This window comes from Gobio gobio (genome assembly GCF_949357685.1).
Source record: "Gobio gobio genome assembly, chromosome: 1".
NCBI classification, from domain to species: domain Eukaryota; kingdom Metazoa; phylum Chordata; class Actinopteri; order Cypriniformes; family Gobionidae; genus Gobio; species Gobio gobio.
Window position 1 is genome coordinate 69474449 of NC_137097.1, and position 16743 is coordinate 69491191.

The following is a 16743-nucleotide window of genomic DNA, read 5'->3' on the forward strand; positions in this document are numbered from 1 at the left end:
GTTAAATGTTCACTTGCTGCCTAATATATCCCACCCACTAACAGGTGCCGTGATGAAGAGATAATCAGTGTTATTCACTTCACCTGTCATAATGTTATGCTTGATCGGTGTATCTCAAACTGGCTGTCAAAGTGCAAAATTGTGCAAATCAATGCAAGAACAAAATGTATGCAACTTAAATTGGATCAACAGGGGCAGTCAAAAATGCATGTTTAACTCACAGCAAATGCAGTGACGGAGCTCGCAGCATTTACTGTGAATGAAGCCACTCTGAGACTCATGAGCTGTTTGCATGAAACCTGCCGCTAACCATTTAACCCTCATCATTCTCTCGCACTTTGTAACAAATCCTTCCCTCGCAAATCAAAATGGCCCGAAGCCCTACAATTATAAAAAAAAATGATTGTCCAGAAAGCTCTTTTCATTTTGATAATATTTTTTCCCATTTTTTGTTATTTTTATTTCATTTACCTTTAAATTACTAGATTGTACCAATAAATAATAAATAAATAATAATTTAAGCACATAATTTCAACCTAAATTCAATATAACTCACCATTTCGTGCATAACCCTGTAAATTCAGCTTGAAATATCTCACATTGGGTGTCTTTGCCGACCTCTTGTGAAAAAATAATAATATGATAGTTCATGACTCTTGCCGCTAGATGGCCATATAGCTCTATATGGAGCAAATGAGCTGTTCCACTAGGGCCTAAAGACAGTTTAACTCATATTTGTTAATCAGTATGCATTCAAATATCTATTTAGACTTTACTAAAAAGGTTTTTTTTTTTGGTAAAGTTTTAGCATTTTTTGTGTTTTTTCTATAGATGCTTAAAGGGTTAGTTCACCCAAAAATGAAAATTCTGTCATTAATTACTTACCCTCATGTCGTTCGACACCCGTCAGACCTCCGTTCATCTTCAGAACACAAATGAAGATATTTTAGTTGAAATCCGATGGCTCAGAAAGGCCTCCATTGGCACAATGCACGGTTCACTCTCAAGACCCATAAAAGGCACTAAAGACGTCGTTACAAAGTCCATCTCACTACAGTGGTTGTACAATAACTTTATGAAGCGACGAGAATAGTTTTTGTGCGCAAAAAAACCTAAATAACGACTTATATAGTGATGACCGATTTCAAAACACGGCATCATGAAGCTTCGAAGCGTTATGAATCAGTGAGTCGATTCAGCGGTTTGGATCGCCAAAGTCACGTGATTCCAGCAGTTTGGCGGTTTGACACGCGATCCGAATCATGATTCGACTCACTGATTCATAACGCTTTGAAGCTTCATGATGCTGTGTTTTGAAATCGGTACGCCAGATGGCCAGTCCACCCCTGGATGAAACAATAGATGGCGGTAATGCACAATTTTAGTTTGTGATCTAATAAGAAGTCGCTGTGCTGCTTGAATGCATCGCAGGCTCGTCAAAACTCAAAACGCTGTTTGTATCATTTACTTTTTTGTTCTGGACCAAAAGAACCAAGAGAACTGAACTAGAAGAGTCAAACTTTTTAATAATTATGTCTGTCAGTCTCAAACACCGTGTACATTTAGCCTAAGAGACGTTTGCTGGTTTAAATATTGATTGCAGTTATGTTTAGGTGCACTGTGTTCACTCAGCCAAGCCCAAAGTTCACCCTGCTGAAGTGAGGTCAACGCCTGCGTGCCCTCTTCCAAATCATTTCAATAATACATTTCAACACTTCTGATGAACAACACCTCTCACGGCTCTTGAGTGCAGAGGATCGAGAGAGAGAGAGCTGTCAAAGTTGCTGTGAAGTCGTTGTTAAAAATGAGGCAGCAACGAGAGGGCATAGAAAATAAATTGCACCTTTTTTTTTACCTTGTGTGAGTCATGTGGCAAAGTTTAAGATTGGGCCAAGTGAAACTTTTTGCAAAGTCAATCTGAACGTGTTGATTGGCTGTGACGGCTGCTGAGAGACACTGAGTAAGCAATGATGTTGGGAAACACCACAACTCTGTTACTTGAGAGAGAGAAAAACAGGAGATAACATTGGCATAGTCCTAAAATACAATGCACGCTGTGTGAATTGCCTTAGATTTCACCATCTGTGATGTATTTGAGCTTCCGTTTACCATATTTGATGTGCTCTGTCTATGTGTGTTTATCAATGATTATATGTGAATATATACATTTAATTTGTTAATCATATATAGTGATTGTGTCTCTTTAGACTTGGATTAAACTGCTCATTCATATGGATTACTTTTATGATATTTTGGGCCATATTTACTAATAGCTAGCGCCAACGCAAACCCGTTAAAAACTGCAAACTGGCGTTAAAAAAATACTGTCAGGATTTACTAAATGCAGTGAAAAATTAGCGCTGTAAAGGCGTGGACAGGGTTATTTTTGCGGCTGACATTATTGCATATGCATTTGAAGTAGTTTCCCTTTTGAGATGCAAATTTATGGTTGGAGAGTTTTTAAATGAATCACGCAAGGTGATTTGCTAAGGTTTGTGCTTGTCAGTTTACTGGTATTTGCACCATTTACCACCCAAAAAACATGTCTACTAACTGGTAGATTGCGTTGGTCATTATGGAAATGATCCGACTGCGTCTGTGTTCTTTAATTGGCTCATCTTCAGTAGATCACACACTTAACTTTCCACTCCCATCTGCACTTTTTTGGAATCACTCTAAATTGCCCTGTATAGTAAGTCTTGCCCTATGAAGCATGACAGATTTGGTGGAATGGACTATAAGTGGAGCAACAGAAATCATTTATGTTTAATTAAAAACCAACTATCTCCTGCCCTGGCCTTTAACCTTCCATCCCGCCGTCCACTGGTGAATGGGACCGAACCGACTATCTCCTTCCCTGGCCTTCAACCTCCAGTCCCGCCAACAACTGGTGATGGTGCTGGACCGACTATCTCCCGCCCTGGCCTTTAACCTCCCGTCCCGTCAACAACTGGCGATGGTACTAGACTGACTATTTCCTGTCCTGGTCTTCAACCTCCCGTCCCGCCAACAACTGGTTATGGGGCTGGACTGACTATCTCCCGCCCTGGCCTTCAACATCCCGTACTGCCAACAACTGTTTAGGGGGCTGGACAGACTATCTCCCGCCCTGGCCTTCAACCTCCCGTCCCACCAACAACTGGTGATGGGGCTGGACCGACTATCTCCCGCCCTGGTCTTCAACCTCCCATCCCGCCAACAACTGGTGATGGGGCTGGACCGACTATCTCCCGCCCTGGCCTTCAACCTCCCGTCTCCGCCACCAACTGGTGATAGTGCTAGACCAACTATCTCCCGCCCTGGTCTTCAACCTCTCGTCCTGCCAACAACTGGTTATGGGGCTGGACAGACTATCTCCCGCCCTGGCCTTCAACCTCCCGTCCCGCCAACAACTGGTGATGGGGCTGGACCGACTATCTCCCGCCCTGGCCTTCAACCTCCCGTCTCCGCCACCAACTGGTGATAGTGCTAGACCAACTATCTCCCGCCCTGGTCTTCAACCTCTCGTCCTGCCAACAACTGGTTATGGGGCTGGACAGACTATCTCCCGCCCTGGCCTTCAACCTCCCGTCCCGCCAACAACTGGTGATGGGGCTGGACCGACTATCTCCTGCTCTGGCCTTCAACCTCCCGTCCCACCAACAACTGGTTATGGGGCTGGACCGACTATCTCCTGCCCTGGCCTTCAACCTCCTGTACCACCAACAATTGGTTATGGGGCTGGACTGACTATCTCCCGCCCTGGCCTTCAACCTCCCGTACCACCAACAATTGGTTATGGGGCTGGACCGACTATCTCCTGCCCTGGCCTTCAACCTCCTGTCCCACCAACAACTGGTGATGGTGCTGGACAGACTATCTCCCGCCCTCGCCTTCAACCTCCCGTCTCCGCCAACAACTGGTGATGGTGCTAGACCGACTATTTATTGCCCAGGCCTTCAACCTCCCGTACCGCCAACAATTGGTTATGGAGCTGGACCGACTATCTCCTGCCCTGGCCTTCAACCTCCTGTCCCACCACCAACTGGTTATGGGGCTGGACCGACTATCTCCTGCCCTGGCCTTCAACCTCCCATACCAACAACAATTGGTTATGGGGCTGGACCGACTTTCTCCTGCCCTGGCCTTCAACCTCCTGTCCCACCAACAACTGGTGATGGTGCTGGACAGACTATCTCCCGCCCTGGCCTTCAACCTCCCGTCTCCGCCAACAACTGGTGATGGTGCTGGACAGACTATCTCCCGCCCTCGCCTTCAACCTCCCGTCTCCGTCAACAACTGGTGATGGTGCTAGACCGACTATTTATTGCCCAGGCCTTCAACCTCCCGTACCGCCAACAATTGGTTATGGAGCTGGACCGAATATCTCCTGCCCTGGCCTTCAACCTCCTGTCCCACCACCAACTGGTTATGGGGCTGGACCGACTATCTCCTGCCCTGGCCTTCAACCTCCCATACCAACAACAATTGGTTATGGGGCTGGACCGACTTTCTCCTGCCCTGGCCTTCAACCTCCTGTCCCACCAACAACTGGTGATGGTGCTGGACAGACTATCTCCCGCCCTGGCCTTCAACCTCCCGTCTCCGCCAACAACTGGTGATGGTGCTAGACCGACTATTTATTGCCCAGGCCTTCAACCTCCCGTAACGCCAACAACTCGATATGGGGCTGGACAGACCATCTCCTGCCCTGGCCTTCAACCTCACATCCCGCCGTCCACAAGTGAATGGGACGAACCAACTATCTCCTGCCCTGGCCTTCAACCTCCTGTCCTGCCAACAACTGGTGATGGGGCTGGACTGACTATCTCCTGCCCTGGCCTTCAACCTCCCGTCCCGTCAACAAATGGTTATGGGACCGAACCGACTATCTCCTGCCCTGGCCTTCAACCTCACATCCCGCCGTCCACAAGTGAATGGGACGAACCAACTATCTCCTGCCCTGGCCTTCAACCTCCTGTCCTGCCAACAACTGGTGATGGGGCTGGACTGACTATCTCCTGCCCTGGCCTTCAACCTCCCGTCCCGTCAACAAATGGTTATGGGACCGAACCGACTATCTCCTGCCCTGGCCTTCAACCTCCTGTCCTGTCAACAACTGGTGATGGGACCGAACCGACTATCTCCTGCCCTGGCCTTCAACCTCCTGTCCTGCCAACAACTGGTGATGGGGCTGGACTGACTATCTCCTGCCCTGGCCTTCAACCTCTCATCCCGCCAACAACTGGTGATGGGGCTGGACCAACTATTTCCCGCCCTGGCCTTCAACCTCCCGTCCCGTCAACAACTGGTTATGGGACCGAACAGACTATCTCCTGCCCTGGCCTTCAACCTCCTGTCCTGCCAACAACTGGTGATGGGGCTGGACCGACTATCTCCTGCCCTGGCCTTCAACCTCTCGTCCCGCCAACAACTGGTTATGGGGCTGGACATACTATCTCCTGCCCTGGCCTTCAACCTCCTGTCCTGCCAACAACTGGTGATGGGGCTGGACTGACTATCTCCCGCCCTGGCCTTCAACCTCTCATCCCGCCAACAACTGGTGATGGGGCTGGACCAACTATTTCCCGCCCTGGCCTTCAACCTCCCGTCCCGTCAACAACTGGTTATGGGACCGAACAGACTATCTCCTGCCCTGGCCTTCAACCTCCTGTCCTGCCAACAACTGGTGATGGGGCTGGACCGACTATCTCCTGCCCTGGCCTTCAACCTCTCGTCCCGCCAACAACTGGTTATGGGGCTGGACATACTATCTCCCGCCCTGGCCTTCAACCTCCTGTCCCACCGTCCACTGGTGAATGGGGCCGAACCGACTATCTCATGCCCTGTTTAAATGTATATTATACTACGGGGTTGTTGAATGCTTGAATCTGATTGGTTGACGAACGTTCTAAGGTGTGCAGTTATTTTCAGGGAAACGCACGGCTAAAGTAGTTTCTGGCAGGTCTTGACTGCATTACAGTTCCATATCGCTTCGCCAAATGATTTCAGTTATTTCAAAGGTCCTTACAGACGACAACAGCAAAATCACCAAAACACAACGACACTGAACAAGCAAATAAACATAGAAAACAATATGTAATATTAAAAATAAATAATAAAATAATAAATAATATTTAAATATAATTATCTAAAATGCAATTTAAAGTAAAACTTTACATTTGATATTACTATGAAGAAAAAGTGTGCTTTTAATTTCTCAAGGCAAATTTCACACAAAATGAGTGACCTATTAGCCATGCAGTAGTAGTGACCACAAAAGGTTTGAGTGTTTTGTATGAATAGTGAAGTGACATTTACCTCAATGTTGACTCAATCAAATGCACAGCTTTGGCAAGTGCTCAGGCTACAATTATTATACTATACATTGTTTCTATGGCTTCATGTTTTGGCCTGGCATTTTAAAATGTGGAGTTTCAGGCATCTCTGTGACGACTGCTTCTACATGCAAATCTGTATCTGTTGCTGCCGTAGAGGCGGCTCACAGCCCAGCAGCAGGGTTGACGGGAAAGGTCGTCTCATCTGCATAACTCCACGTTACTGTTAATGTGTGCTGTGATTGGATTGTGGCTTGTGGCCAGTCAAGCGATGAAATTTCTTATTTCATGCCCTCCTAAATGAATTCTTCTCCAAGGGCTCCAGTGTGTCGGGATTGTAGCTCGTTCTCTGAATGGATAAGCAGGGGAGACTGTGTGTGTGTTCACATAATTGTGTGAAAGTAAGGAATGATATTATAGTATGGAAAAATTCATTTTCCAAAATCCAGTATATTTGTCTCAAAAAGTCTTATGCTGTCTCTGGTCTAACCAAAATTCAGCTTAGTTAAAAAAAAGCCAGCAACACATGTACTAAAGCTGTTTAAAAGCCAAATGATACTCCTAAAGGTTAAACCAGAATAAAGTACCATTACACCATCCTCATATTGATCGGCCATGATATAAGACTGTCCCTGACAACACAAATCATCACTTGGACTGTCTGTCTGTCTACAATATTGAGTTTGCCAATCAGTCAGATGGCTTCACACTGAGGCTGGTTAGAGTCCTATTGACATTTGCATTATTGCTTCCCTGTGATTGGTGTCAAATTGACTTTACCTCTCTGGCCTGCCAAGCCTTTAAAGCAAGAGACATTTTTGCTATCATAGTGTTTTTACACTTGGCTTGTCAGGGTCTGTACAAAAGTAACAATGACATGCAATGATACATAGGACATGATTCACTTATTGTAGTTTTAGGGAGACAGAATGTGTAGCATATTAACTATTTTAAACTGCCACGATTGTTGGGCCTTTACAGTACTAACAAAACATATTCTTCAGGTGTTAAAGGAGCCATGCCTTAAAAATGGATCACCAGACAGAGGGTCAGAATAGTGTGAAAGTTGCTCCTTAACAGTTTCAGTAAGCACAAAAGACAAAACATGTTCAAATTTTAGGCTTTGTCTGTCTTTCTCTGCCGTATATGTGTCTCTCGCTTAAGTTTAGCTTGGCGATTCTCACTCTGGCTGCATCCCAAATCGCATACTGTCCGAGTAGGTACTTCATTTGAATTGTAATTACTTTGAGACCATTACAAAAAAATTCTATATTGTATGTAATGTACGTAGTATGAAATCCAAGAAAACTACATTGATCATATTATCTTTGTCATGTGACCTACCAGTGTCAGTTGCGTTGCTTCACTGCCAGCCCGTGGGAGATGGATCACCTCATGGGAAAGTAAAGTGTCCAACAGATCCACACTTCAGAATCCCGTCGGAAGTAGTAGGTCATCTGGGTACAATTCTGACATGCTCTTGTCACTGCTGTGTTTCGCCTACTGTGAAGTAGAATGGAGCATGTGTGTTGGCAAAGAGAGATGTCATTTGGCATTGATCACACAGTCACACGATCTTCACAATCTCAACTGAAATCAGCCATTAAAGTGATTGCTTCGTTTAATCAGCCTCGTTTCCATTAGACCATCTCCTCACCCATAATTCCTCTGTCAGATCACTCTGTGTGTTCATCCAACCTTGTACCTCTTATTTAAAGGAGTTAACCTGTGTGAAAATTACAAGATGAAGAAAAGGAGATAGCATCTCTCGCTCAGAATGGAAAAGATTTCAGTTTAATCTCACAAGGTTGTCAGGTTACGATGAGTCTGCCATGTTGCGAGATAATCTCACCTTTGAGGCCACGGCATTCTCTTTATGCAGTTTTGTGGCTGATTTGATGTGATGTTTGCATTATAAAAGCTGATCTTACATTATCCTATCAGATCAGTGTGATTTAATTTCATTTTTTCTCTCCCTCAAATCATATTAGAGTCAGGGAGAGTTTCTTGAGAAATCGTAAAAAACCATGTTAGCCTCCATTATCTCGGATGGTGTCCAAGTGTGTGTGATCAGGTGAAAGATCAGCCCTGTTATGAGCTCGCCTCTTGGTTTATCTGTGTTCCCTCTCTCTCCAGAGGAGGATAAATCAATTGCAGTTACAGAAGAGTGGAAGATAGAGCTGAAATCACAATGATGCATTGTGGGTACGCTCTGCAGTAAAAGCCACTGCTGTATTTTAACAAAAAAGCATTATTCTCTTTAATTGAGATTCACTGGCTCCGGCTGGACATTAATAGGGGTTTCTGGGTCGGAGTGCGAGTGCATGCGCGCTTCTGTGCGTGTTGCACACGACCCTCGCCTCTGAATATTCTCAACACCCTTTATCATTCTCATGGGATGACATTTGCTCGGCTACACCATCCTGCCATGCTCTTTCCCCCAGCCTCTGCCATGACCTGCACGCTATGCTCTCAGAGCATCGACCTGAAACGGTTTCCTGGAGCTCCGCTGCAGAGGCTCTGCCCTGACCCGAGATTTGGGGCCGGCGGTGTCACAGTCCACAGCCACTGTGAAACTCTTGCTCTTCCACTAATGAGGGAACGTGCTGGAGCCTGCAGAAGTCTGAGCGCTAACAACCCTGACCGCACAGTAGGAGGTCATACCAGGGCCACTTTTCTTGGCATGAGTCAAGTCCTGAAATAGACCTAAAATACAGTGAAGATCACAGAAAAATGTAGTACCATTACAAGGTGTGCTCATTGACAAAGGAGGCCCGGATAACACTGATTGTTGGGTTTGTTCATATATCAGCAGCAGTGGCTCAGTGCATGGGCGTCGGAAGTAAAAAAAATGTGGGTGGGTCCTCAGAAATGTTTTACTGGAGTAGATGCCAATTACATTAAGTACAAATATACCGCTTTACTTGCTAAACTTATAGTTCGGAAAGACAAAATTACGGAAATCGCCATATCATTGAGAGCGGCAGTAGTGTAGGGGTAAGGCATCTAGTTTTCACACAAATCGACCCGCGGTTCAAGTCCGGCTTTCGCCGAACTCAATCTTCTCCATTTTCCCATCACATATCAGATCGGAAAGGCATTTATTTTCATTAAAAATTAAGAAAATATTAGAAAAGTGGAAATAAAGCGTCTAATATGTGTTTAATAATAAGTGTTTATTGATTAGGGGTAGGTAAACAGACATGTGCTGAATGTTAGAGACGATAAAAGTGAGTGGGTCCAATATCATTGATCGTAAAAAGTGGGTGGGTCTTGTCCCACTACTGCACCGACGCCCATGGCTCAGTGCTTCATGTAGGTTGTCTACAAATCGGAAGGTTGGTGGTTCAATCCCACCAAGTGTCAAGGTGTCCATGAGCAAGACACCTAATCCCAGCTGCTCCTGACGAACTGGATGGCGCCTTGCATGACTCACTCATGAATGAATTAATGAATGGGTGAATGTGAGGCAAGATGTAAAGCGCTTTGGATGGCCATGGGTCTATTGAAAGCGCTATATAAATGCAGTCCATTTACCATTAACCATATCAAATTAAAATGTTTTTTTCAGCCTAGCCGTTAACTGTATTTTCTGATCTGTGGCGTAATAAAAAGAGAGATCCAAAAACCCTTCTATAAAAACCTCTGAATCTGATATGTCAACAAAACGAAACAAGAATTTTGAATCAGAGTTCTGCTCTAGAAATGCAAAGTGAATTAGAGAATGCCTCGTTTGCATATTTAAACATAATGTTTCAGTAAACGTGTAATATGAAAATGTTTACAATTATTCTTACTAGTAACAATGGCAATTTTTGATATCAGGAATTGCATTTCCACTTGTAAAAATGTGAATTCTTGTTATCATCTAGTAAGTGTATATCACCATACGCTGCCATTCAAAAGCCTTTATTGATATCAAGAATGGATTTCTTACTAGTTGAAATTCCATTTTCACATATCAGAAATACTAGCCTGACAAGCCAGATCCATATCAAGATGTTGGGTCTGGGAACTCACCATTGGCAGGGCTCAATCCGAGGGGCGGGATAAACGGTTGTCTTTCAAATTCCCTCTGCAATAGGATAGCGCTTCAACCAACCAGAGCAACTGAGAAGGTGAAGCAGAGCTAGTTGATAGATTAAACTTTCGCCTTATCCGGATGGCAAAACTCTGAAGACATCTTCCGTTTTTTGTTTTGAGAATGACTTCAGTGCCGTTCTTTGTTCTTTTCTCAAAGAAAAGCTTAAGTCTTCCAGAGTCACGGCCAAAGCCGAATCAAAAGACCACTGTTCGCCAGCTTCTTTGTTTTTAAGTAGCACGCAGTACCGCCTCAACTCTGCCGTCATTATGTTAAGCCCGCCCACCGACTCTATACACGATGTGATTGGCCTGACCAGAGTTTGTTTTTTCCAGCTGACAAGCCAACGAAGAGTTGCTAGACTACCACAATTGCAGCTGCTAGTGTGCGTCTAGATTTATAGGCTACAGAAATACAATTCTTACAAGTAAAAATCTTTTTTGATATCAATAATTACTTTGTTTACTAGTAAAACATATAAATACCTGATATCAAGAAATACATTTACACTAGTTGAAATGTTAATTCTTGATATCTGTAAATGTATTTCATTTCTGATATCTGAAAATGTATATCAATAATTAAGAGAGTAATTTCAGATATCTAAAATGGCTTTCTTACTAGTGACAATCACATTAATGATATCAGAAATTAACATCATCACTAGAGACAATCAAATTATTGATTTCAAAAATTTACATTGTAACTAGTAGCAATTCCATTGTTGATATAAAGAAAAAAGACATTTGCACTAGTAACTACGTAATTATTGCTATCAAAAATTATGATTTTTGCTTGTAAGAATAGTATTTCTGATATTCAATTCAATTCAATTCAAATTTATTTGTATAGCGCTTTTCACAATACACATTGTTTCAAAGCAGCTTCACAGAAAGTGCATTTCATAAATGTACATTGAAAAATGTTAGAAAAGAGAATGTTAAAGAAAAAATGTTAGGATAAGTTAATCAATCATGTATTAATTTAGGCCATAACAACGCTGGCGTTGAGTCGTCTCTTCACAGGCGTCGAGTCGTCTCATCACAGGTGTCGGGGCATCTGAAGTCTCCATCAGAGGCTGGATACAAACTGGAGCTGACGAACTAGTTACCTCGGGACTAGTGTCCCGAGATAACAACAGAAAAGCAGATGGGAAATAATTAGCATAGCTGCTGTTCAGAATATTAATGCTGTTGGTGCGATTTAACTGTAGTATAAAACTTAATTATAATGTGAATGCTTGGCTAAAGAGATGCGTCTTTAATCTAGTTTTAAACTGGGACAGCGTGTCTGAACCTCGAACAATATCCGGAAGACTATTCCAGAGTTTAGGAGCTAAATGTGAAAAAGCCCTCCCTCCTTTAGTGGACTTAGATATCCTAGGAATGACCAGAAGCCTCGAGTTTAGTGATCTTAAAGAGCGCGATGGATTGTAGGGCGATAAAAGATCAGTTAAATACACTGGAGCTAACCCATTTAGGGCTTTATAGGTCAGTAGCAATACTTTGTAATTGATACGGAACTTAATAGGTAACCAGTGTAGGGATGATAAAATTGGTGTTATATGATCATATTTTCTTGACCTAGTAAGCACTCTAGCAGCTGCGTTTTGGACTAACTGCAGTTTGTTTATCGATGATGCCGGACAACCAGCTAATAAAGCATTACAGTAATCTAGTCTCGAGGTCATGAATGCATGAACTAACTTTTCTGCATCAGAAATAGATAGCATGTTACGTAGCTTGGCAATGTTTCTAAGGTGGAAAAATGCCGTTTTTGTAACATATGAAATATGACTTTCGAAAGATAAGTTGCGGTCTAATATAACACCCAGGTCTCTTACTGTAGTGGATAAAGCGACAGGACATCCTTCCAAGTTAAAGTTGTATTGTGAGAGGTTTTGTGGGCAATTTTTTGGACCAATAAGTAACACCTCCGTTTTATCTGAATTTAATAGCAGAAAATTACACGTCATCCAGTGTTTAATATCATCAACACACGCTGTCAGTTTAGATAATTTAGCGTTTTCATCTGGTCGTGATGAAATATATAATTGAGTGTCATCAGCATAACAGTGGAAATTAATTCCATGTTTTCTTATAATATTACCAAGTGGCAGCATATATATTGAGAATAGCAGAGGGCCTAGCACGGATCCTTGCGGCACCCCATAGTCTACTGATGTTATCTTTGATTTTTCCCCATTTAGACAGACAAAATGGTAGCGGTCTGATAAATACGATCTAAACCAGTTTAATGCCTGTCCCTGAACACCAGTGTAATTTTGAAGTCGATCTAATAGTATTTTATGATCTATAGTATCGAACGCAGCACTAAGATCAAGTAGAACTAGTATTGAGATACAGCCTTGGTCAGAAGCTAGAAGTAAATCATTTGTGATTTTAACGAGTGCAGTTTCTGTGCTATGATGCTGCCTGAATCCTGATTGAAATTTTTCATAGATATCATTTTCTTGCAAGAAAGAGCACAATTGAGCGGACACAACTTTTTCTAGTATTTTAGACATGAATGGAAGATTTGATATTGGTCTGTAATTTGCTAGGTTATTATGATCTAATTGTGGCTTCTTAATGAGAGGCTTTATGACTGCCAACTTGAATATTCTTGGAACATGACCTAAAGATAAAGACGAGTTAATAATATTGAGAAGAGGCTCTTCCACTACAGGTAACAACTCTTTCAGTAGTTTAGTGGGTATTGGATCTAATAAACATGTTGTTGGTTTAGATGCAATGATAAGTTTATTTAGCTCTTCCTGTCCTATAGTTGTAAAGCGGTGTAGTAGTTCTTGAGGGGCGATAATTGCGGTTGAATCATAAGACATCATTAATGATTGTACATTTACAATTTTGTTTCTGATGCTTTCTATTTTGTCAGCGAAGAAGTTCATAAAATCATTACTACTAAACTGTAACGGAATATTTTGTTCAGGCGATGCTTGTTTATTTGTTAGTCTAGCCACAGTGTTAAATAAAAACCTTGGGTTATTTTGGTTATTTTCTATTAGTTTGCGGAGATGCTCAGCCCTGGCTGCTTTTAGGGCCTTTTTATAACGTGACATACTTTCTTTCCATGCGATTCTAAAGACCTCTAAATTAGTATGTTTCCATTTACGCTCTAAGTTACGAGTTTCTCTCTTGATAACATGTGTAGCACTGTTGTACCATGGTGCTTTAGTTTTCTCTCTAACCTTTTTTAATCTAATTGGTGCTACAATTTCTAATGTACTAGAGAAAATGGTGCTCATACTGCTAGTCATTTCCTCTAGTTCATCTGTTTGTTTGGGTTCACTTAGCAGCTGAGCCAGATCCGGTAAGCTATTTGAGAATCTATCTATAGTGGTTGGAAGGATTGTTCTGCCTGGTCGATAACGTGGCGCAACATGACAGATTTCAGCAGTACGCAGTATGCAAGTTACCATGTAATGATCAGTGACATCATCACTTTGTGGTATAATATCTATATCGGTTGGGTTGGTTCCATGTGATATAATTAAATCTAATGTGTGATTAAGACGATGAGTGGGACCAGTGACGTTTTGCTTGACCCCAAAGGAATTTAATAGATCTGTAAACGCAGCCCCTAACGCGTCATTTGTGTTATCTACGTGTATGTTAAAATCTCCAACAATTAATGCTTTATCGACGTTGACCAATAGATCTGAGAGAAAGTCTGCAAACTCTTTTAGGAAAGCAGCATAGGGCCCTGGAGGTCTATATACAGTAGCTAAGGCTAGAGATAATACAGATTTCTTTCTTACATCTAATAGCGTGACATTTAGCACTAGTACTTCAAATGAATTAAACCTGTGACCTGTTTTCTGGGTAACATTAAGAATATCTCTATATATTGTTGCAACACCGCCGCCACGACCAATCAGACGGGGCTCATGCTTATAACAGTATCCTGGCGGAGTAGACTCATTTAGACCGAAATAATCATTTGGCTTAAGCCAGGTTTCAGTAAGGCAAAGTACATCGAAACTATTATCTGTGACCATTTCATTTACAATAACCGCCTTAGGTGTGAGCGATCTAATGTTTAGAAGACCTAGTTTTAGAAATTGTTTTTGTTCACTAATATTGAGATTTTCTGGTTTAATCACAATTAGATTTTTCCTAGATCCTACAGTAGATTTAATGTTTGACCTCACTAAACGAGGAATAGACACAGTTTCTATATAATGTTCTACATTGGTACTTATGTCAATTAAGTTAGTACAAAATTGGTTTTGTTCACTAATATTGAGATTTTCTGGTTTAATCACAATTAGATTTTTCCTAGATCTTACAGTAGATGTAATGTTTGACCTCACTAAACGAGGAATAGACACAGTTTCTATATAATGTTCTACACAGTTATGTTCAGACACAGTTTCTATATAATGTTCTACATTGGTACTTATGTCAATTAAGTTAGGACAGCAAATACTGTTATTTGGACTTTGACTTACTAGTCATATGATGGCGGTGTGCAGCGCTCTGGAGATGTTGTCCGACAGAAGAGCCGCTCCGATTCTGCTGGGGTGAAGACCATCAGGACGGAAGAGCCTAGGTCGCTCCCAAAACAGATTCCAATTATTTACAAAGAGCAGCTTCTGTTCATTACACCATGACATTAACCATTCATTTAGAGCAAATAATCTACTGAACTTTTCATGTCCTAGTCGGTACGTGGGAAGCGGTCCGGACACGATGATCGCTGCTTCAGGCGATGTTCTGCGCACCGTCTCGATCAGGCTCCTGTAGTCCCTCTTCAGAACCTCCGTCTGTCGCAGCCTGGTGTCGTTCGTCCCCGCGTGCAGCACGACAGCTCCGATGCGCTCGTCACCGTTCAGGATCTCGGGAACCTGCGCAGCGACATCGAGAACTCGAGCACCAGGAAAGCAGTGAGTGATAACCTTGCCTTTACCTGAGGTAGCGTGGACATGCCGGACGATGGAAGTACCGATGACCACAGCGTCGCGTTCCGTCTCGCGAAGAGGGGAGAAGCGGTTCCGGGTGGAGATCTCGAAGACCGGGAGGGGCGGAGAGGTCCTCGCTCTGGTCCTGGCTCGCGTCTTCCGCTGTGGAAACACCCAGGGTCCATGGCGCTGTGTCGGTGCCGGAGTGAACGAAACCAGGGATGATGATCGCGTCCTGGGTGCTTGGGTCCTGTGCAGAGAAACACGCGGAGTAGACGAGGTCGGAGTCAAAATGTTAGTATCCACTGACTTGTGCGCATCGGCGCGTGATGTTTCAAGCGCCGTTCGCCGCTCTCTCAGCACAGCTTGTCTGTCTAGAAGGCCGCGAATCTGACTCGCCAACGACTCCAACTCCAACTGCACCGAATGCAGCTCGAACGTGTCCTCACCTGCACTCAAAGGTAACATTAGACACACATCCGAGTTATTCGCCATTGTAGCAGAAGTGCTACGATGGCGAATTGTAGCTATCAGTGTTTACCGGGTGTAACGTTAAACAAGTTACCACGCGTGCAAGGCTAGCGGGCTACCGGTGTAAACAAGTTACCACGCGTGCAAGGCTAGCGGGCTACCGGTGTAAACAAGTTACCACGCGTGCAAGGCTAGCGGGCTACGGCTAGTAGCGGAAGTTCGGATATAAGTAGCGATATCAAAGCAATCCGATTGTTTTTTATAGAGAATCGTATCGGAGATATGTTCACACGCTGTAAATAATAGAAAGTATTCGTTTGTAAGCGAGTATTAAGAAGAAAATCAAGGATTTATGAATCAATTTGACGGAGCTCAAACACAAACAACGCGCTCACAACCCGCTGATATGTGAAACTTGAACAGCCTATGGTGACATTTAACTAGTTAAAATACAATTACAGATATCAAGAATTATAGTTTTGACTAGTTGAATTTTTATTCTTGATATCAAGAATTTGTATTTCTGCGAGTGATGACGTCATGGTTTGATATCAATTATTCTTGTTTTTACTAGTAGAAATGTAATTCCTGATATCAAAAATAGTAATTGTATTCCTGGTATCAAGAACTAACATTTTAATTTGTTTAAATTGAATTGTTGATATCAAGAATTCATATCCTGGAAATGAATAAAAGTTAAAACGGTTAGTACGTTATCTGTTCAGTTTTTTTGTTGTTGTTGCTTTTCTTTACTTAGTCACTTGGTGTTTTGCCTTATTTGTGGAATTTAAATTTTTCATGATTGTAGGTTGTATGTGTGTTGGTTTTCAATGGATTGAACAAAGCAGTGAGACTTCAAATTCAGACAAAAGCCCTATTCGGACGGTAATTGTTTCTTATGTGGAAGTCCGTAAAAATACATTTGCATGCCACCTCAGAGATAAAATTTG

At 42.8% G+C, this 16743-nt stretch overlaps 1 protein-coding gene across 1 annotated transcript; it reads right to left on the bottom strand.

Annotated features, from left to right (window-relative positions):
- Positions 1 to 11362: 11362 nt before the first annotated feature.
- Positions 11363 to 16170, bottom strand: LOC307138378 (uncharacterized protein). The gene is made up of 2 exons (XM_079836651.1): positions 14873 to 16170; positions 11363 to 11516 (listed from the first exon to the last, which is right to left on the bottom strand). Exon 1 carries the CDS (start codon positions 15815 to 15817, stop codon positions 14876 to 14878), a length of 942 nt encoding a protein of 313 aa, XP_079692777.1. The 5' UTR covers positions 15818 to 16170; the 3' UTR covers positions 11363 to 11516; positions 14873 to 14875.
- Positions 16171 to 16743: the final 573 nt, after the last annotated feature.